The sequence below is a fragment of the Kogia breviceps genome, chromosome 6 (assembly GCF_026419965.1).
Source record: "Kogia breviceps isolate mKogBre1 chromosome 6, mKogBre1 haplotype 1, whole genome shotgun sequence".
Lineage (NCBI taxonomy): Eukaryota > Metazoa > Chordata > Mammalia > Artiodactyla > Physeteridae > Kogia > Kogia breviceps.
Genome location: NC_081315.1, coordinates 27,419,873 through 27,437,840, shown reverse-complemented (window position 1 = coordinate 27,437,840; position 17,968 = coordinate 27,419,873). Strand labels below are relative to the sequence as shown.

At 46.3% G+C, this 17,968-nt stretch overlaps 1 protein-coding gene across 19 annotated transcripts in view; it reads right to left on the bottom strand.

Annotated features, from left to right (window-relative positions):
* Positions 1-17,763, bottom strand: part of ARHGAP10 (Rho GTPase activating protein 10) — a 329,300-nt gene extending 311,537 nt beyond the window's left edge. For all 19 annotated transcript variants that reach the window (XR_010840991.1, XR_010840990.1, XR_010840993.1 and 16 more), the window contains exon 1: positions 17,381-17,763. Coding sequence is in view for 15 of the 19 variants with exons in the window: in XM_067035620.1 (XP_066891721.1) it covers positions 17,381-17,534 (154 nt within the window). In the remaining 4 variants the exon portion in view is untranslated. The remainder of the gene's footprint in view (positions 1-17,380) is intronic.
* Between the last annotated feature and the right edge of the window lie 205 nt (positions 17,764-17,968).

Sequence of the window (17,968 nt, the reverse complement as noted above, 5' to 3'; positions counted from 1 at the left end):
GAATAATAAACATGGTTTAGTTCCATCTAAAGTGTGATTAGATTATATACACACACACACGTAAGCCCACAGAGCTGAATGTGCATTCCACTCCATTCCAAATTTTCTTCCTAATATAAACTCTGAGTCTGGGTTTACATGCATTAACCATGCCACAATCTAGCAGGCTTCACTCCAAGGTGCCCTCCAAAGGTCAAATGCTCCCTGATGCACTAGCTGCCACCATGGACCCGACTCCCCCCTCTCCACCCTTCTGCTGTGCTCTCGCTGCAGACATTAAACTGAGGAAGTGTGTTTACTCAAAGCTCTACTTTCAGCTTTAAAGCTTTTGGAAATGAAAGCTTCGAAGTCACAAAATGTGAAGGTCTTTACTAAAGTTGCCTCTTTGTTCTCTGGACAAAGAAGCACTTTTTAAAACCTTTTTGGTTCGATGACTGTCAAGATAAATCAGTCCTACAGACACCCTGTAGACACTGCCAAAAGGCACTGAACCATCGTATAGCAACAACAAAAAAACTTAACCGTGGTTAAGTGATACATCCGGTTTCTGGACAGAGGACTGCTCATTACCAGGTTAATTTGCAAGCCTTTTAGACAATATCAATTAAGACATAGCAGTAAATTCTAAAAGATTTCAGAGCTCACATCTTAAGTATTTAATTTAACCATCTCAATTCCCCTACACTATGAATGAAAAGAAAATAGTCCAAACAGGTCACTTACCTACTTTCGAATCCTTGCTTTTGATACTATCCAGCATACACAATAAAAGAGACAAGGAAAGCATTTCCAGGGACTATCAAACAATTTCAGAGGAAAATAAACTTATTTGGACAACTCTTCTAGGTGCTTATAGGGTTTCTCAATTGATTTCAAACTTAAAATGAAGCCAGGAATATAGAAAATTAGAAATTTTTAAAATCTGCTCTCATTTCTGTTCAAGTATTTTGTTTGTTTAAAAGGAAAAAGAACGTAAAATTACTCAATCCACTCTGCCAGATGAATTACACTCACAAGGATCAGTTTTTCTTAACAATATTTCTCCGAAATTAAACAGGAACACTGTGTCAGAAATCTAAATTAAGCCATAAAATCACTATTTCGTTTTTAAAATATATTCTTGAACTCTAACAAGTTGTTACAAACGTTAACTTCTTCCAGTTTTTTCCACAATGATCACAAGCGTCTGAGCTACTCCATAGCTCAGAGGTTATTAAATACTGTACGGCACAGACGCTAAGCACTGCAGTGAATCAACAACCTCGATTTTGTACCCAGACGAGCTGCACAGACCAGAGTCTTCCTTTCCACACTCTCATCTCTCCCCTCCTTCTCTATTTTGGTTAAAATGAATCAACCAAACAATAGGAAAAAAGAGAAGGCTTCCTTATCTTGACCGGCTAATCTCACAGAGTCCTTGGCCACACGTGGCCCCTAGGCCCGGACAAAAACAGGTCTGGTAAAGCTGCTTTCCAAAATGCATGTTCCCAACAAGGACCTACTGTATAGCACAGGGAACTATACTCAATATTTTGTAATAACCTATAAGGGAAAAGAATCAAAAAAAAAAAAGAAACACAACATTGTAAAGCAGCTGTACTCCAATAAAAAGAAAAAAAAAGAAAAAAGATATATATGTATAACTGAAACACTTTGCTGTACACCTGAAACAAACACAACATTGTAAAACTACAATAAAAATAAATAATAACTAAATTTTTTTAAAAAGGACTTAGAGGACGCTTCAAAAAAATACACCTTCTCTTGCACACTGGACAGCTTTTTTCTACGTTCTGCACATCCCTTGCTGGGATCCTTGGCGTTCTGGTGAGGCAGACATCACTCGTCACCTGCTTCTCCCCCCGGTAGGCACGCAATTCAGGCTGGCCAAGGCATCGCATCTGCCACACTCAGTGATGGGTCCAGGCTGAACAAGTGACCCAGGACTGATGGGCCTTCAGGGAGGGCAACCACCTGTTCCGGGGTTCACCCAGGACAAGACCAGTTTATGCCTTTGGTCCCAGCGTAATTTTACCCCCAAAAGTATTCTGATATAAACTATGTGGTGTTTCTATGTCTAAGGCAGGGTTTCTCAGCTTTAGTGCAATTAGCTCTGAGCTAGATCGTTCTTGGGAGGTTGGGTGTGTGTGTGTGGGGGGGGGGTGTCTGGTCCTGTGCATCGTAGGGTGTTCAGCCACATGGCGACGTTGGCCTCTACCCACTAGATGCCAGCAGCACCTCCCAATTATGACAACCAAAAGTGTCTCCAGGCCATCACAAAACCATCTGACTGAGAACAACTGCTCTAAGGAAAAGGAGTCACTGTTCTCTGGAATCCCCAGAGCAATGAGAAAGAAGTAAGTAACCTTAAGCTATCACCAGTGTGGAAAGAGTGCCCAATGGGGTCAAGCCAGTTGCGGGAAACGCTAGCAATGCAAAGAGAGAGACCTGATGACATCGCTTGAACCCCTGGATGCCAGCGTATCCAAAGCAACCCCACTCCTGAGACTGTACTCATGCAAGCCAGAAAGTCTCTTTTTTGCTTCAACTAGTTTTAGTTGGGTTTCTCTCACTTGCAACTGAAGGCAATGCATGAGGATATGCAGGATGTCTTATGCCAAAATCTGAACTGTCAAAAAAAAAAAAACAACAAAACAAAACCAGAATGAATCTGAACCCTATCCTATTGCTTTCCATAAGAACAGGCCACCAACTCTAGCTGTAGTGACACAGGCTATGAACCCCTCTGCTAAGTCCTAGAATCCCTCCCAGTGAAGAACTTGAAAGTCTGCATGCTTCCTGTCCTTGAAGGTGCCGGGTGCCCACAGCCAGTGCATCCGGAGCCAGAGGGAAGAGGACGGCCATGAATTGTGTCTTACACTAGTTGGAACCTAACTAAGTAGTTAGCAAGAAAAGAGGAAGAAAAGATATTATATGTTTAGATCAGGGCTCCCCAACCCCTGGGCCGCAGACCAGTACCGGTCCATGGCCTGTTAGGAACCCGGCCGCACAGCAAGAAGTGAGCGGCGGGCAGGCGAGTGGATCTTCATCTGTATTTACAGCCGCTCCCCATTGCTGCCTGAGCTCCGCCTCCTGTCAGCATTATGGTGAGTTGTATAATTATTTCATCATATATTACAACGTAACAGAAATAAAGTGCACAGTAAGTGTAATGTGCTTCAGTCATCCCAAAACTATCCCCGCCCCCGTCGTGGAAAAACTGTCTTCCATGAAACCGGTCCCTGGTACCGAAAAGGCTGGGGACCGCTGGTTTAGATCACTGATGACGGCTACACCTTTAACTCTTATAGGTTCTCTTCTGCACCTGAAGTCCTGGAATCTCTTCTCCGATGTTGCCAAGAGAAACTTCTTCTCTGCAAACATCCAAAGGCAACCAGCACAATTCCACTGAGAGCAAACCAAAACATCAGCAGTGTGCCTCAGTGAAAAAGAAAAAAGCCATCTTCATTGAATACTTTTTTTAAAAACCAAGATTAAAGATGGTTTGAATAAAGTATTCGACCTGAAGTGCCAGCAGAACAAACTCTGAAATAGACGCATGTCTTGGTGTCTTGAGGACTGCTTTTTGTTTTGGGGTGGTTTTTTTTTTTGGGGGGGCGGGGGGGGCATGCCATGCAGCATGCCGGATCCTAGTTCCCCGACCAGGGATCGAACCTGCGCCCGCTGCAGTGGAAGCGTGGAGTCTTAACCACTGGACCTCCATGGAAGTCCCAAGACTGTTTTTCCAGACATTTTATTCCTATTTTTTCTCCCCCTTACCTCTACACCACTTCTTCTAACATCTATATTCCATCCCACCCGATTCAAACAGACAAAACTTTTACCAGCCATGTATTACTTATAAAGCGGGAAAAGAATGTGATAAGGGAGAAATTAAAACAGAATTCATTACTGAAAACCACCTTGCTGTCTACCTCACAGACGAAATAAATCCATCGGTTCCTCATTTCCTCAATGTCCTGACACAAAGCTACAAATGGACCCAGCTGTGCACCCATCCTTTCCACCCCTTCTGTTACTGAAGTAGATGTGTCCCCTCCTCCACCTGGATTCTGAATCCCACCTTCTGTGCTATTCGGAAGCCCTGTGCATGCTAGAATATTCCCTGAATCTTCCATCTCCTCCTGTCTGTCGGACACTTAAATCAGCGTGTTCAAATCTCACCAACTAGCCAACAGCTTGGGGAACTGCCTGCACCACAGGCTCATTTATTTTCCAGGCACCCTCTTCTCCACCCTGTGCCATCAGGCTCCCATCCCTGCCGTGCCACAAACTAACCTCCCACTCATTACCCATGACACTGTCTTTTTGTTGTTGCTTTGTTTTAATTTTTATTGCCGGGTTTCCCTGGGGGCGCAGTGGTTGAGAGTCTGCCTGCCGATGCAGGGGACGCGGGTTCGTGCCCTGGTCCGGGAAGATCCCACATGCCGCGGAGCAACCAAGCCCGTGAGCCATGGCCGCTGAGCCTGCGCGTCCGGAGGCTGTGCTCCGCAACGGGAGAGGCCACAACAGCGAGAGGCCCGCGTACCGCAAAAAAAAAAAGCAAACATGCAATTTTTATTGCCATACAGTTGACTTACAACGTTGTGTTAGTTTCTGCTGTACAGCAAAGTGAATGAGTTATACATATACGTATATCCACTCTTTCTTTTTCTAAGATTCTTTTCCCATGTAGGCCATTACAGAGTATTGAGTAGAGTTCCCTGTGCTATACAGTAGGACCTTATTAGTAACCTATTTTATATATAGTAGTGCCAATGATACTGTCTTGCTAACAAGACAGTATGACAGATGACAGTGTCATCTGGACTCCTGGGACCTGACTTCTCTGTAGCATGACCTTGTCTGCTCCCTCCTACTTTCTGAAACAGTCTCTCTCCTTTACTTGTGAAACCCACCCCCTCCCCTCCCTCCCCTCTCAATGGCTACTGCTGTCAAATTTCTTTATCAACCTCTTCTTCTACCCATCCCTTAAAAGTTCTGTTCTCCAGGATCTGCCCTGAGCCACCCTGCCTCTTCCTCTACCTTTTCTCTCCAGCTGGTTTGCTATCCAGTTGCCTGGTGTCATTTCCTACCTCTGTGCTGTGTCTCCAGATCTTCAGCTCTGTTCCCTGTTCTGCAGTACACACTCATAAAAGAAACACACTCCTGAACACACCCACTGGAGAGCCCAGAAGCACCTCCGCCTCCACACAGCCCAAACCCAAAACACATCTTCACTCCCGCAAAACCCGTTCCTCTGGCTGGACTACCTCAGCGCCCAGCGCTCTCTGCCCAGGCCAGGAACCGTCTTGGACACCTCCTTCCTCGGCCCCTACACCCCAGCCACCCACCAAAGCCCGAAGCCTCTGAATCCCGACTCCTGGAGAATCTGCCTCTTCCACCAAAGTCTGTGGCCTGGGTGAGTGAGGACCCACCCTCCAGGCATGCTGTCCTCAAATCCATTCTCCCAACCGCAGTCTGGGAAGCCTTTCGAAAATGTGACGCACGTGATACCAGTCCCCTGCTCAACATGTCGCCACGGCTTCCCACTGTCCTTTGAATAAATTCTGAAGTCCCTGACCCTGAGGTGGGCCTCACCAGGCCTTCCCGACACTCCACCTGCTCCCTCCGTAGCCCCCTCTTCTCGCCCGGACCCATGTGTGCTGCTCCTGCAACCACACGTTTTGGCTCTGGCCTCCATGGCCTCCTGCGTGCATTTCGCTGTGCTCAGAGCATCCTTACCCTCAGTGCGGAAAGCTCCTAGCCTTCCTTCTGGTCTCAGATTTTTTTTTTTTTTTTGGCCAGGCTGCACAGTACACAGGATCTTAGTTCCCTGATCAGGGATCGAACTCGCGCCCCCTGCACTGGAAACCCAGAGTCTTAACCACTGGACCACCAGGGAAGTCCCATAGAACTTACCAATTTCTTGAAGTCTTCCTTGACCCCCTCAACTAGTTAGTCCTGTTAACTACGGCCACAACATCCCATTCTCCATTCTCACTCAGTGGTGTGAATGACAGTGCTTAACTAATCTGTCTCTCCCCATTAGAACTCTAACTTCTGCACGGATATATAAAAGGTCTCTTTTCACTGCTAATCCTCTGGCAACTCAACAATAGGTTGAGTTCAATGACTTGGGATGACACCTCTCCCCCACTGTGGTACATGAGATTATCACAGTGATGACTATATAGTTAACCGATTTTTAAAAATTTTTTTCCAAGACTTAACAAACACATATAGGGCTCACTACGGATCAGGCTGGTTTTTTAAGTGCATTACAAATAACTAATTTATTCTTAGCAACATTCAGGGAGATAAAATTACTATCCACATTTTACAGACAAGGAAGTTAAGGCACAAAGAAGTTAAGCAAGTTGCCCACGGTCACACAGTAAGTAGATGTAACTTCAAAGACCGTGATCTTTAATATTTTGGCTGTGCCGCCTTTGACCTGCATTTCACAAAAGAAAAACGAAACTATCTGTCACAGTGACAGAAGTACTTACTATCTGCCAGACTCTCAAATACAAGTAACAACACGTCAACGACACTCCGCTCCCCTGTACTTCTTTTGGCTTTGTTTCCAAAACTTTCAAGCAAAGATCTTCAGTAATATGCTGGATTTCTACAGATGGTTTCTCCTGTTTAATAAATGAGAGGCCTACACCATCCCTGCACTTCATAATATTGTTAGCTTCAAAGAGAGACAAGAACATGTTCACAGATTATTTCTACTGTCACTACGGGTAAAGCCACAACTGTACTCAAATTCCACCAGAGGAAGTCAGGATAGTGCTTTTCCGACAATGACGATGATGGCGGTGATGATGATAGTTACAGCACCTACCATGGGCCAGTTAGAGTTCTAAGATCTTTCAGTAAGTAACATGAGGATTAAGTACCACTACCCCTTGAGATAGAGTTCTTAGTATCTCCATTTTACTAACAAAGAAACAGAAAATTAGCCACTGAGGTTTCAGTAAGTTGCCCAAGGTCACCTAATAGTGGAGCAGCTAACTTTATAGTCAGAGATTTAAAAACAAAAAAAAATTTTTTAAGAGAGTCTTAAATATATCCAGTATTCAGGCCAGAGGTGACATCTCCCAGCCAAACTGATTTTTCCTCCAGCCACACACCTCATCCATCATGACTCACTACCAGACGATGATGGGATCTCGGGACCCAAGGGCAGACAGTGCCTGCGGTGAACCAGGCAACGAAGGAGAACTCATACTTCCCGTTGAAATATCTAGTGGCATAGGCTTAACAGCTTCCTCAGGAAACACAGGGAGGAAATTCTGGTCTGACCAGGGAGGCAGGCCTATCAGTAGCATCCAGCAGTGATCCCAGCAGATCTTGGGCCTTAGAGAGATGCCTGCCCTTAGAATGTAAAGTGTCGGGGTTTTTTCAGTGTGCCTGCTTGTTTGTTTAAAGAGAAGGGTGTCAAGGGCTTCCCTGGTGGCGCAGTGGTTGAGAATCCGCCTGCCGATGCAGGAGACACGGGTTCGTGCCCTGGTCCGGGAAGATCCCACATGCTGCGGAGCAACTAAGCCCGTGAGCCATGGCCGCTAGGCCTGCGCGTCCGGAGCCTGTGCTCCGCAACGGGAGAGGCCACAACAGTGAGAGGCCCGCATACCGCCAAAAAAAAAAAAAAAAAAGAGAGAAGGGTGTCAAGGCTTTCTCATTACAAAAGCATCCCCTTGGCAAGTCTATAAATTATGTTCCTACATTTCCTACATTAAATCAACAGGCTGTGTGCACAGAAGTCTATCACAAAATACCAACCAATCCCTGCCTAAAAATCATGTTCATCTGACCTAACTAGATTGACGGTTTCCAGAGTGCTTAACAAGCACTGTGTTTATGAAGATATCATTTTCTTCTCTATATGCTAATACTGGAAATCTAATTTCAATGAGGCAAAAAGGCCCTTGAAGGGTTTTTGTGACTCAGACCACTTATTTCTTCCAATCCTGAAAGTTCAACTGGTTTGCTCTGATCACCCATGCCAAGCTGATAACATTAAATATCAAATAGAACTTTTATTAAATGTCTTTAAAATTTATGGATTCCTTATCTATAGATTGTTGTCAAAGCTAGTGTTTTAAAGTTTATAAAATTAATTATAAGGCTTTTATATTGAATAAATTCTCTAAATATATCGTTTCACAATCCAAAAAATGCACGGAAATAAGGTACATCATAAAACATCTTAAGTTCTTTATATAACATCTACATACCATCAATTAACCAAGTCTTTTCAAATGCCACTTGTAGGAAAAAGAGGTTGAACTCAGTGAAATAGAGCTACATGTGTCCACATGGATAAATCTCCCAAGTATCTTGAGGGAAGAAAAGAAACTGCAGAAAAACAAATAGTGTATGAATCCATTAAAGTCTAAAACCGGGCTTCCCTGCTGGCGCAGTGGTTGAGAATCCGCCTGCCGATGCAGGAGACACGGGTTCACGCCCCGGTCCGGGAAGATCCCACATGCCGCGGAGCAAATAAGTCCGTGAGCCAAGGCCGCTAGGCCTGCGCGTCCGGAGCCTGTGCTCCGCAACGGGAGAGGCAACAGTGAGAGGCCCGCATATGGCAAAAAAAAAAAAAAAAGTCTAAAACCATGCAAAACATACTATCTATTATTCAGGAATGTGTACAGATGTATTAAAACGTCTGGGAATAATATACACCAGATTTGAGCCAGTTGCACCTCTTGGGGAAAAGAACAGGTTCTCTATTAGACAGGGTGCCATTGGGAAGAGGCCGACAGGAAGCTTTTATTTCTAAGCTGAGAGGCAAATACAGAGATGATTATGAGATTCTTTGTACTGGTTTATAGTTCTAAAACAACTCAAGTTTTCTGTAGAGGAAAAAGCCTAATACTAAAGTACGAAAACAAAATTAAAATTTACTCTTCTAAACGGTGGGATGAGGGATAGAGAGTAAAAGAGACACTAAGAGAGGGGGAGGGGGAGAGATGAAGATTAAGAGACAGGGAGAGAGAGGACTTCCCTGGCGGTCCAGCAGTTAAGACTCCATGCTTCCACTGCAGGGAGCGTGGGTTTGATCCGTGGTTGAGGAACTAAAAAAGAAAAAAAAAGAGAGAGACAGGGAGAGAGACTGCAGGAAGGAAATGATACTTTTTTGAGTGGACGTCTGCATCTAGTAATTCATCCTAAATCAACCCAATCTCTGAATATCTACACTTATTGCACACATTAACAATCAGTTTTATTTACAGTAACCATCCCAGGTGGCCTTAAATTTTAAATCATGGTCTTTGGGCTGAGCTAACAAGAATAGTCTCCTAACCAGACTGTGAAATGTACACACTTGCCAGATAACCAGGATTGTAATAACTTCCCCTAACAGAAGACAGCACTTACATCTCTTTACAGGGACAGCTTACTGTTGTGGTTAAGGGTTTTGGAGTCAGACAAATGTGGGTTTACATTCCAGCTCCACCAATGACAAACTGTGTGACTGGAACAAGCTAACCTCTCTAAATTCAGTTTCCGAATATGTAACATGGGGTAAATAATAACATACCTCAATAAGGAAGTCTTCACATTAAATAATAGAATTTACCACAAAGTAAAGCAAACTGTAAATGCTTAATAAAAGCTAGCTGGGGGTTTCCCTAGTGGCGCAGTGGTTAAGAATCCGCCTACCAATGCAGGGGACACGGGTTCGAGCCCTGGTCTGGGAAGATCCCACATGCCACAGAGCAACTAAGCCCATGAGCCACAACTACTGAGCCTACGCTCTAGAGCCTGAGAGCCACAACTACTGAGCCCATGTGCCACAACTACTTAGCCTGCGCACCACAACTATTGAAGCCCACACACCTAGAGCCCACAACAAGAGAAGCCACTGCAATGAGAAGCCCGTGCACCACAACAAAGAGTAGTCCCCGCTCGCTGCAACTAAAGAAAGCTCCCACGCAGCAACGAAGACCCAATGCAGCCACAACAAATAAAATTTTAAAATAAAATAAAATACTGATTTGTGCCACGAAGGAAATAAAATATTTTTTTAAAAAGTAACCTAGTAGGGGCTTCCCTGGTGGCGCAGTGGTTGAGAGTCCGCCTGCTGATGCAGGGGACACGGGTTCGTGCCCCGGTCCGGGAAGATCCCACATGCTGCGGTGCAGCTGGGCATGTGAGCCATGGCCACTGAACCTGCGCTTCCGGAGCCTGTGCTCCGCAACGGGAGAGGCCACAACGGTGAAAGGCCCACATATCGCCAAAAAAAAAAAAAAAAAAAAAAAAAGTAACCTAGTAAAACATCCAAGACACCCTTAATCAGAATTATTATCTACAAATTTCTAAACACTCTCCTACAAATCCTGAAGGAAAGCCAACCTGACTAAATGAGTTTTCTGTAAACAAGATGTAGAATCAAAGGCAATGCAAGACCATACTGAATCCCATAAAGCAATGTGCTCATGGCTACGCTTCTAACATCAAACTTTTAAAAAGTGAGAAAAGCCACCAGTTGTTACTAACTATGGTCAGATGTAAACACTTGACCTATTCACTGCCACATACAGTCAGCAATCACCTTAAGCATGACTTACGGTAACCTAGCTGACCACCCAATATTTTTACCTCCTTCATAATTCTTGCCTCCCCAAAAAACACAAAATCATAAGGTGATAAATAGCTACTGGAGTCAGAATTCAAAACAGCTTCTTTGGGAATCTGTCCAGGAGACGTTGAGTATCGTTTTGCAGAAAATAGGATTATGTAACAACTCTTTGGGGCTATCTCTGGCTGCCTTGTGTTTCTCCTGGTAGATTTCCCACAGCAAATACAAGCACTGTCCAGTAGGTTGTTAGGGTCTCCTGCAAGTTAAACACTAAAGTGAATATCTTCTAAAGGCATCATTGTAATTTTTAAGTATCTGCCGCCGGTTCCAGCCTCTGACGATGTCATCCCGTTTCCTTGATCAGAGCTCTCCCCGCCTTCTTTGGCTTTCTCAGCAATCCCCAAATGAGAGGCCTGTTCAAGTCTCAGCTGCAGACGGCGGGGCTAGATTTCCAACATTCCTAGTGACACCTTCCACATCACCTTCAGGTCTTTGTGACTCAGAAACAAATTCTGGGACATATTTTCCCAAGATACCACTTAGCTTTGATTCATCCACTTACCTGCCAGATTTTCCGGCATACTGAGCTACATTTAAACGTTTGAAGCCTTACCAGACTTTGACCACTTTGTCTTTCTTCTTGGTCACTGGTCATGATGATATGGACAAATACATTCTTAGAGGTAATGAGCGCTAAAAAGGTAGACGCTAGTCTCTGGGCCAGAGCATCCATCTTTCAGGCAAGAAAAGGGCCTGCATATTAAAACATATACCTGCAATTTAGAATATCATGATTGTTCACGTTTGAGTGCTTACTCGAAATGCTTTTACATGTATGAACTCATTCAACCCAACTGGCAACCCTCCATGGTAGACAGTATTATCATCTCCATTTTCTGTTGGACAACATGGATACAGAAAAGCTAAAGCAACATGACTGAGGTTTCCAGCGTGAATGAAAGGTGGCGCCTTAGCAGGCTCTTAATCTTCTCTACTACACTGTCTCATCAGCCACGTTAAACATTAAAACACAGAAATGCCCTCCTCCTCTGTCTTCTCCCTCTTCCAGAAGTCAACAATGCTCCTGGTCCCCCCTCTAACCTCGAAAACAGAGTGAAGAGGAGGTGGTCAAAGGAACCCCAGTAGATGGGAGGGCAGGGAAAAGGCAATGTGGCAGGAAAACTCAGAACAGCAGATGACTCACAGACCCAGCAAACATTCCGTACAAACAGGGCCGGCTGGTGGAAGGCCCTAAATTGGAGCTACTCTAAATGGAGACAAGGACCACCTGCAGAGAGTAAAGCAATGAAAGCTTTTAGAGCCCTTCTGGGTCCACATCCCAGTTCCAGACAGATAGGAAATCTTTTCACAGCAAATCTGCATTAGCTTCAGAGACCAGCCCACTAGTAAGACCCCAAGTGAGAGTTGAAGACTTACCCCCAAGTGATGCCCTGAATTGTAGGGGATCCACAGTAATTTCTTTGGGGCAAAGATGAGTCTTCCTGTCCGTTTGGGGTAAAATTATACTTGTAATTTAAGGAGCATTCCACTTCCATGCCTCTCTAAATTCCACTTAACCCCAAATTTACAATTATATCTCTCCATCAAAATTAGGGTGTTGGAAATTCCCTGGAAGTCCAGTGGTTAGGACTGTGCGCTTTCACTGCCGAGGACCCGGATTCAGTCCCTGGTGGGGGAACTAAGACCCCACAAGCCGCGTGGTACAGCCAAAAACAAAAAACAAAAAAACAAAAAACAAAATTAGGGTGTAAAGTAGCAGAAAACCCAACTCAAACTGGCTTATGTCATTTAACAAGCTATCCAGAGGTAGGCTTCAGGCACAGAACCATCTGTGGCTTCCATGACCGCATCAAAAACCCAGATTCAGTTGCCGCTCTGCTCCAATAGTCCTTCTCTTGGCTCCACTCACCGTCCCAAGATGGCGGGAGCAGCTCCAGGCAACACAACCAGACATCACAGAAGAGTCAAGAACCCTTTTTACAAGTCTCCTCTCACACAAAAGAAAACCTTTCCCAAGGTCTCCAGCAGACTTCCTATCATGTCTCACTGGTCAGAACTGAGATACCTCCTCATTTATCCAATTACCAGCCCAGAAAATAGGTTTACCGTGCTGAGTTGTTAGAGTTCAGTGTTTCTCAATCCCAACTGCACGTTTTTTACAGGTCCCCAGGTGATTCTAATGGTCAGCCATGCTCAGGATTGAGAACCACTGAGTCAGACTAATCAGAATTATCCCGAATCACCTTTCTATGAGTCACTTGGGAAAGAGTGTAGACACCTGAACAAAATTTGGATTGTCAGAAAAAAAAAATATTAGCTGGGCAAACAACAGAGCCTACACAACTGCTTCACACTTGCGTTTTAAAAACACTTTCGCACATGTGGCTCAGTCCTCAAGGCTACATGCAACAGTCCCATTTTACGAATAAGGAGACGGAGGCTGAAGCTTACAAAGTGAAATTCTTATAAGCCTTCCGAATCTCCCTATGTTTCCATGCAAGAGCAACCTGGGAAATTTCCCCAAAAGGAATTACCACGTGAACCATGTTTCTGGAACAATAAATACAAAGACAGCAAAAGGGAACTTTTATGTTGTCCTGAGAAAAACAAGGCAAAAATCATTAAAACATCAAGGCGTAAAGAAGTACCAAAGCCAAGACTTGAAAGACTCAAGTTCTAGTCCTGGCCACCACTAACATCTTTCTGCACGTGATGAGAGCAGGCTCACTTATGAGGACCCCTCCAGCTTACACACACACACACACACACACACACACACACACACACACACGCAATCTAAGTTTACTAAAGAGCCTTCTACTTAGCTATGTAAGTGCTTAAGAACTGTAAGGACTATTTGTCTAAAAAGTATATTTCCTTCTCTAGAACAGAACATATTCTTTCAAGAATGCCTAATTGGGGCTTCCCTGGTGGCGCAGTGGTTAAGAATCTGCCTGCCAATGCAGGGGACACGGGTTCAAGCCCTGGCCCGGGAAAATCCCACATGCCGCAGAGCAACTAAGCCCGTGAACCACAACTACTGAGCCTCTAGCTCTAGAGCCCACGAGCCACAACTACTGAAGCTCATGCGCCTAGAGCCTGTGCTCTGCAACAAGAGAAGCCACCGCAATGAAGTCCAAGCACTGCAATGAAGAGTAGCCCCCGCTCGCTGCAACTAGAGAAAGTCTGCGTGCAGCAATGAAGACCCAACACAGCCAAAAATTAAAATAAATAAATTTAAAAAGAAAAAGAACACCTAACTGTAAAATTTATGAGAAAATTTTATATAGCTTACTGTTTCTGGTAAACAAATTATGCATTTCTACGAAACATAAGCATCTTCAACTACACAGACATCCTACGAAAGGCTCACTAAAGTTTAAACTGTATTGAAAGAAGACACTGATTATTCTAGGAAAGGAGTGAAAAAAGAAAAAGGGCTAATAAAACCATTTAAACAAAGACTCCACTGAACTGAGTGATCTCCGAATCCACCACATAAATCAGTGATCCCAGACTCTCCGCTCCGCAGCCCCTCCCCAGCCCCACTGCTATCTCCAAAATCACCTGACACACAGATACCATACACAGCCTCTAAACCATCTCTTTCCCATTATGTCAGTGATTCTCCACAGGATAAAGCCCACATTCCAAGCCCATTTTTATGGTTTCCACAATCTGAAACTGACCTTTCCATGAATCTCATTCTACTCCCCCAAATGAAATCGCCATTCCAGCCAAACTGGCCTTCTCATCCTCCTCAGACATGGTGGGTGGGTGGGTGGGCGGGCGGGGTCTGGTTTCTTCTCAGCTGTTTCCAATCTGACAAGGTTCTACAAGGTTCTATTCCTTCCTTGAAACACCAATGAGTTCCCAAACTTCCACTCTAACCTATAACATACTCTTGTTTCTGTCAAAGTTAGAAAACTTGCCACTGACTCTTCTGGATCTTTTAATATGTGTGTCTGTGTATCCTCCACTTCTTCAAGAACTTAGCACAATGCGTGCAGGAGTTCCAACATGTTCCCTAGATTGAACTGAATTCAACTATAGGACAGTAACCTCAAGGACAAGGGCCTCTACCTTCTTTCCTCTTTGTGTCTCAAGCCCAATAGTTCACAAACTGTAGATGCTAAGTATTTGCTGATCGCTACATAATTGAACTCAGCAATAAACTTTCAGGTCCCACAGAAGTCACCTCCAACTTCTTTAAATATCTGTGAATTATTCAAAGCATCAAGACATTCTACACAGAAGTGACAATATGGTCGTCAGTTTTGTATTTAGAAACGTATTGGTAGCAGGGATGTTTTCATAATTTTCAGAGATTACCCATTCCCAAACGACTAAGAAATTTTTAAAAAACCAAAGCATCAAGACATCAAAGTTACATAAATTCAACATGTATTTAGCGCATGGAGGAGGCATCTTACAGGGCAATTAAAAGCAGAAATCACTTAAACACGCAATTCTGAAAATGCACAAAACGCCGTTTTTGCAAAACAAAGCGCAAAACGTCTGAAAATATCATCAGTCTGACCTAGCTGATTGTTCCTTTCTGTAGCTCCCCCTCGGTCTCAGGTCCTGCCTTGACCTCTTGAGCTTTTCTCAGGTGTTGTAGAAAAGCTCAACTGGTTAGGCCAATGATTGACCTAGACTGCAATTTCAAATGACCTAATCAAGCCATTTCCAAACACTGCAGAATCTTACTGATGCCTCTAAGAAGTAGGACAAGAAAAACTGAACACAAAAATGACCTGCCCAATCGTCCTGCAGCCAGGCGCTAACAGTGAAGGCGAATTACACCCAGGTGTCCTGACTTACGTCGAGGGCTCTTAGTCTTGATAGGAGCTGACGTCAACTTTACGGGGCAAGCTGGGCAAAGGCCAGGTCCCCCTACCTTTCCACAAGCATGTGAGCTAAAGCTGTATCTCTGTCCTCCTCTGGAAAAGAATTTAAGTTAATTACACACCACGAGAAAAGAGATACTTTCTGGTGGATCTCTAGAAAATGAGCATAAATTATGTTTCCTATGGTAAAGGACAAGAATCAAAAGGAGTAAGGAGCCAATTCGCAAACTCAAGAAAGTCTACATTCTGGAGGGGAAGACTGACAGCTGGCCCCCCAGATGCACTAGCTGCTGCTGGAACACCGGGCGAGTGTCCTGTTGGCAGGAGAGCGAGTATGCAGTCACATAAATAGCTTTCTACCAGTGGCCAAACTGGCTTTGCCATCTAACTCTCTCCACACCAAGGCCTCCCTCCTCATGCCCCTCGTCCCAGAGGGAGCTGCTACAGCCAGTAAGAGAGAAGGGGCACTCCCCTACCCAGTGACGCTAGTTAAGACCAAACTACAGAGGGAGTCCTCCCTCTCCTGTTCACTACACACACATACACGCGCGCGCACACGCGCACACGCGCACACACACACACGGGCACCACATACCCTTCTCTCCTCCTCCTTTCTCCACTCACTCCTACATATTTACAGCCCCTCCCCACCTCCATCCCAACACACATACCCAACGCCAAGGCACTGGAGAGCCACCAACCAAATATGCCCACCAATCACGTCCCAAAGTGATCCCCAGTCCTCGTTCTGCAACACCAAAGAGGTCACAGAAGCAAGAGAAACCACGGACAACATCCAGAGAAGTCGAGGGACTTGCTTCCAAAATTACAGAGCTGGCTCACTGAATTCTTCCCATGAAGACGTATTTCTTTCAACTCATTCATTCAACGAATAGGCACTGGGCTGGGTACCTGAGACAGTCTGTTCAGGATGTTTTCATCTTCCTTAATGCAAAAGCGGGGGGAAGGGATGCCACGGGGCATTTTTCCCAGTCTGCTATATAGGTAGGTCTTTTTAAGAGGGAGAAGGGAGCACTCACAGGCTTCCTCAGAACCGGCTATGGGTTACAGGTGTGGTCAGGCTGCGCAGCTCCTCACTCAAACTAATGTCTCCCCATTTCCAGCCAACTCACTGTTTCAGCACGAATTTCAGGCCCCCTTCCTCCTAGAAAGACGAATCTTTTCAGATAATCAACTAACTAATTGTGTTCTCCTGTGTGGCCACTTGCGAGTTAAAAGATGGAGGAAGACAGGGGAGGAAAGCATTAAGCTTGACCGGGGTGAAATTCCCTCTTTGCAGGCAGTGCTCGCTCGGGCCAGAGGGCGGGCTGTCTGCACAGCCTCACAAGCCCCAATCTTTGAACCGTCCTCGGCGCAGGAGGAGGGAAGGAATGTGCGGAAGGCAGCACAACGCCAGGTGGACTTTCGGGTTGAGCACAGTAAGGGACCCGGGACGAGACTGTCGCAGGCGATCCGAAAATGACACGGAAAGCGTACGGCTTAAGGGCCTTCTGAACAACTGAACACCCAGGAGGTTTTCAAAGAATCCCCAGTCTCGTGATCTCTCAAAAGAACTTGACAAGAGCCGTGAAACTGATGTGTCTGTTTCGGGAGAGACAGTGAGCAGCTCTAGGGGGGTAACAGAACCTGCCCCCGGGCGGGTCCAGCGGGGAACGCAAGGAGCCGGGTCGGGGGAGCGGCGCTGGCAGGCGGCGCGCTCGCACGCACGGCTCCCGGCTCCGGCCGCCGCGCAGGGCAGGGACGAGAAAGGGGACTCGCCCCTGGCTGCTCGGGGAGCCGCAGAGGAATGACCTCGGGGCCTCCGGGTCCCGGATCAGTCTCCTGATCCTCCGGCTGCCGGCCTTCCGTGCCCGGGGCGCCGCAGCCCGCCCGCGCCCGGGTCCCCACTTACTTTTGGTCGCGGCGATGAGGTTCTTGCCGTCCTTGATGAGCTCTTTGATGAACTTGTTGGTCCTCTCCAGCTCCGCTTCGTGGGCGCGGACCCTCTCCCGGAACCACGGGCTATCGAGGTAGCAGTCGCTGAACTCCAGGGGCTGCAGCCCCATGACGGCGGCGGTCCGCGAGCAAAGCGCGAGCCGGGCTTCGGGGCCAGTTGCGGGGCCCCGCGCGCAGCAAGCGCCCGAGAAGCTAGCAGTCCCAGGCGCGCGGCGAGAGCAGCGCGGACATGCCCCGCGGAGGTGAGCCCGGGCACGCGGAGCAGCGCCGACGAGGCGAGCGAGAATGCGGCGCTCCGCTCCCGGCAGGCCCCGCCGAAACTCGGGCGCCGCGGCCCCGCCCCGCCCCGCGCAGCACGCCCTCCGGGAGGCGCGAGCCCGCCCCGCCCCGGCGCCTCCCGCCCACCCCCCCCTCCCGCGCTAGCCGGTCGCCCCCTTCTCTTTCCTCCGCCTTCCTCCTTCCTTCTCTCCCTTCTCTCCTTTCCTCCCCCCAGACGCCTCTTCCTTCTCTTCCCACGCGCAGTGGCCCCTCCTCTTCCTTCCGA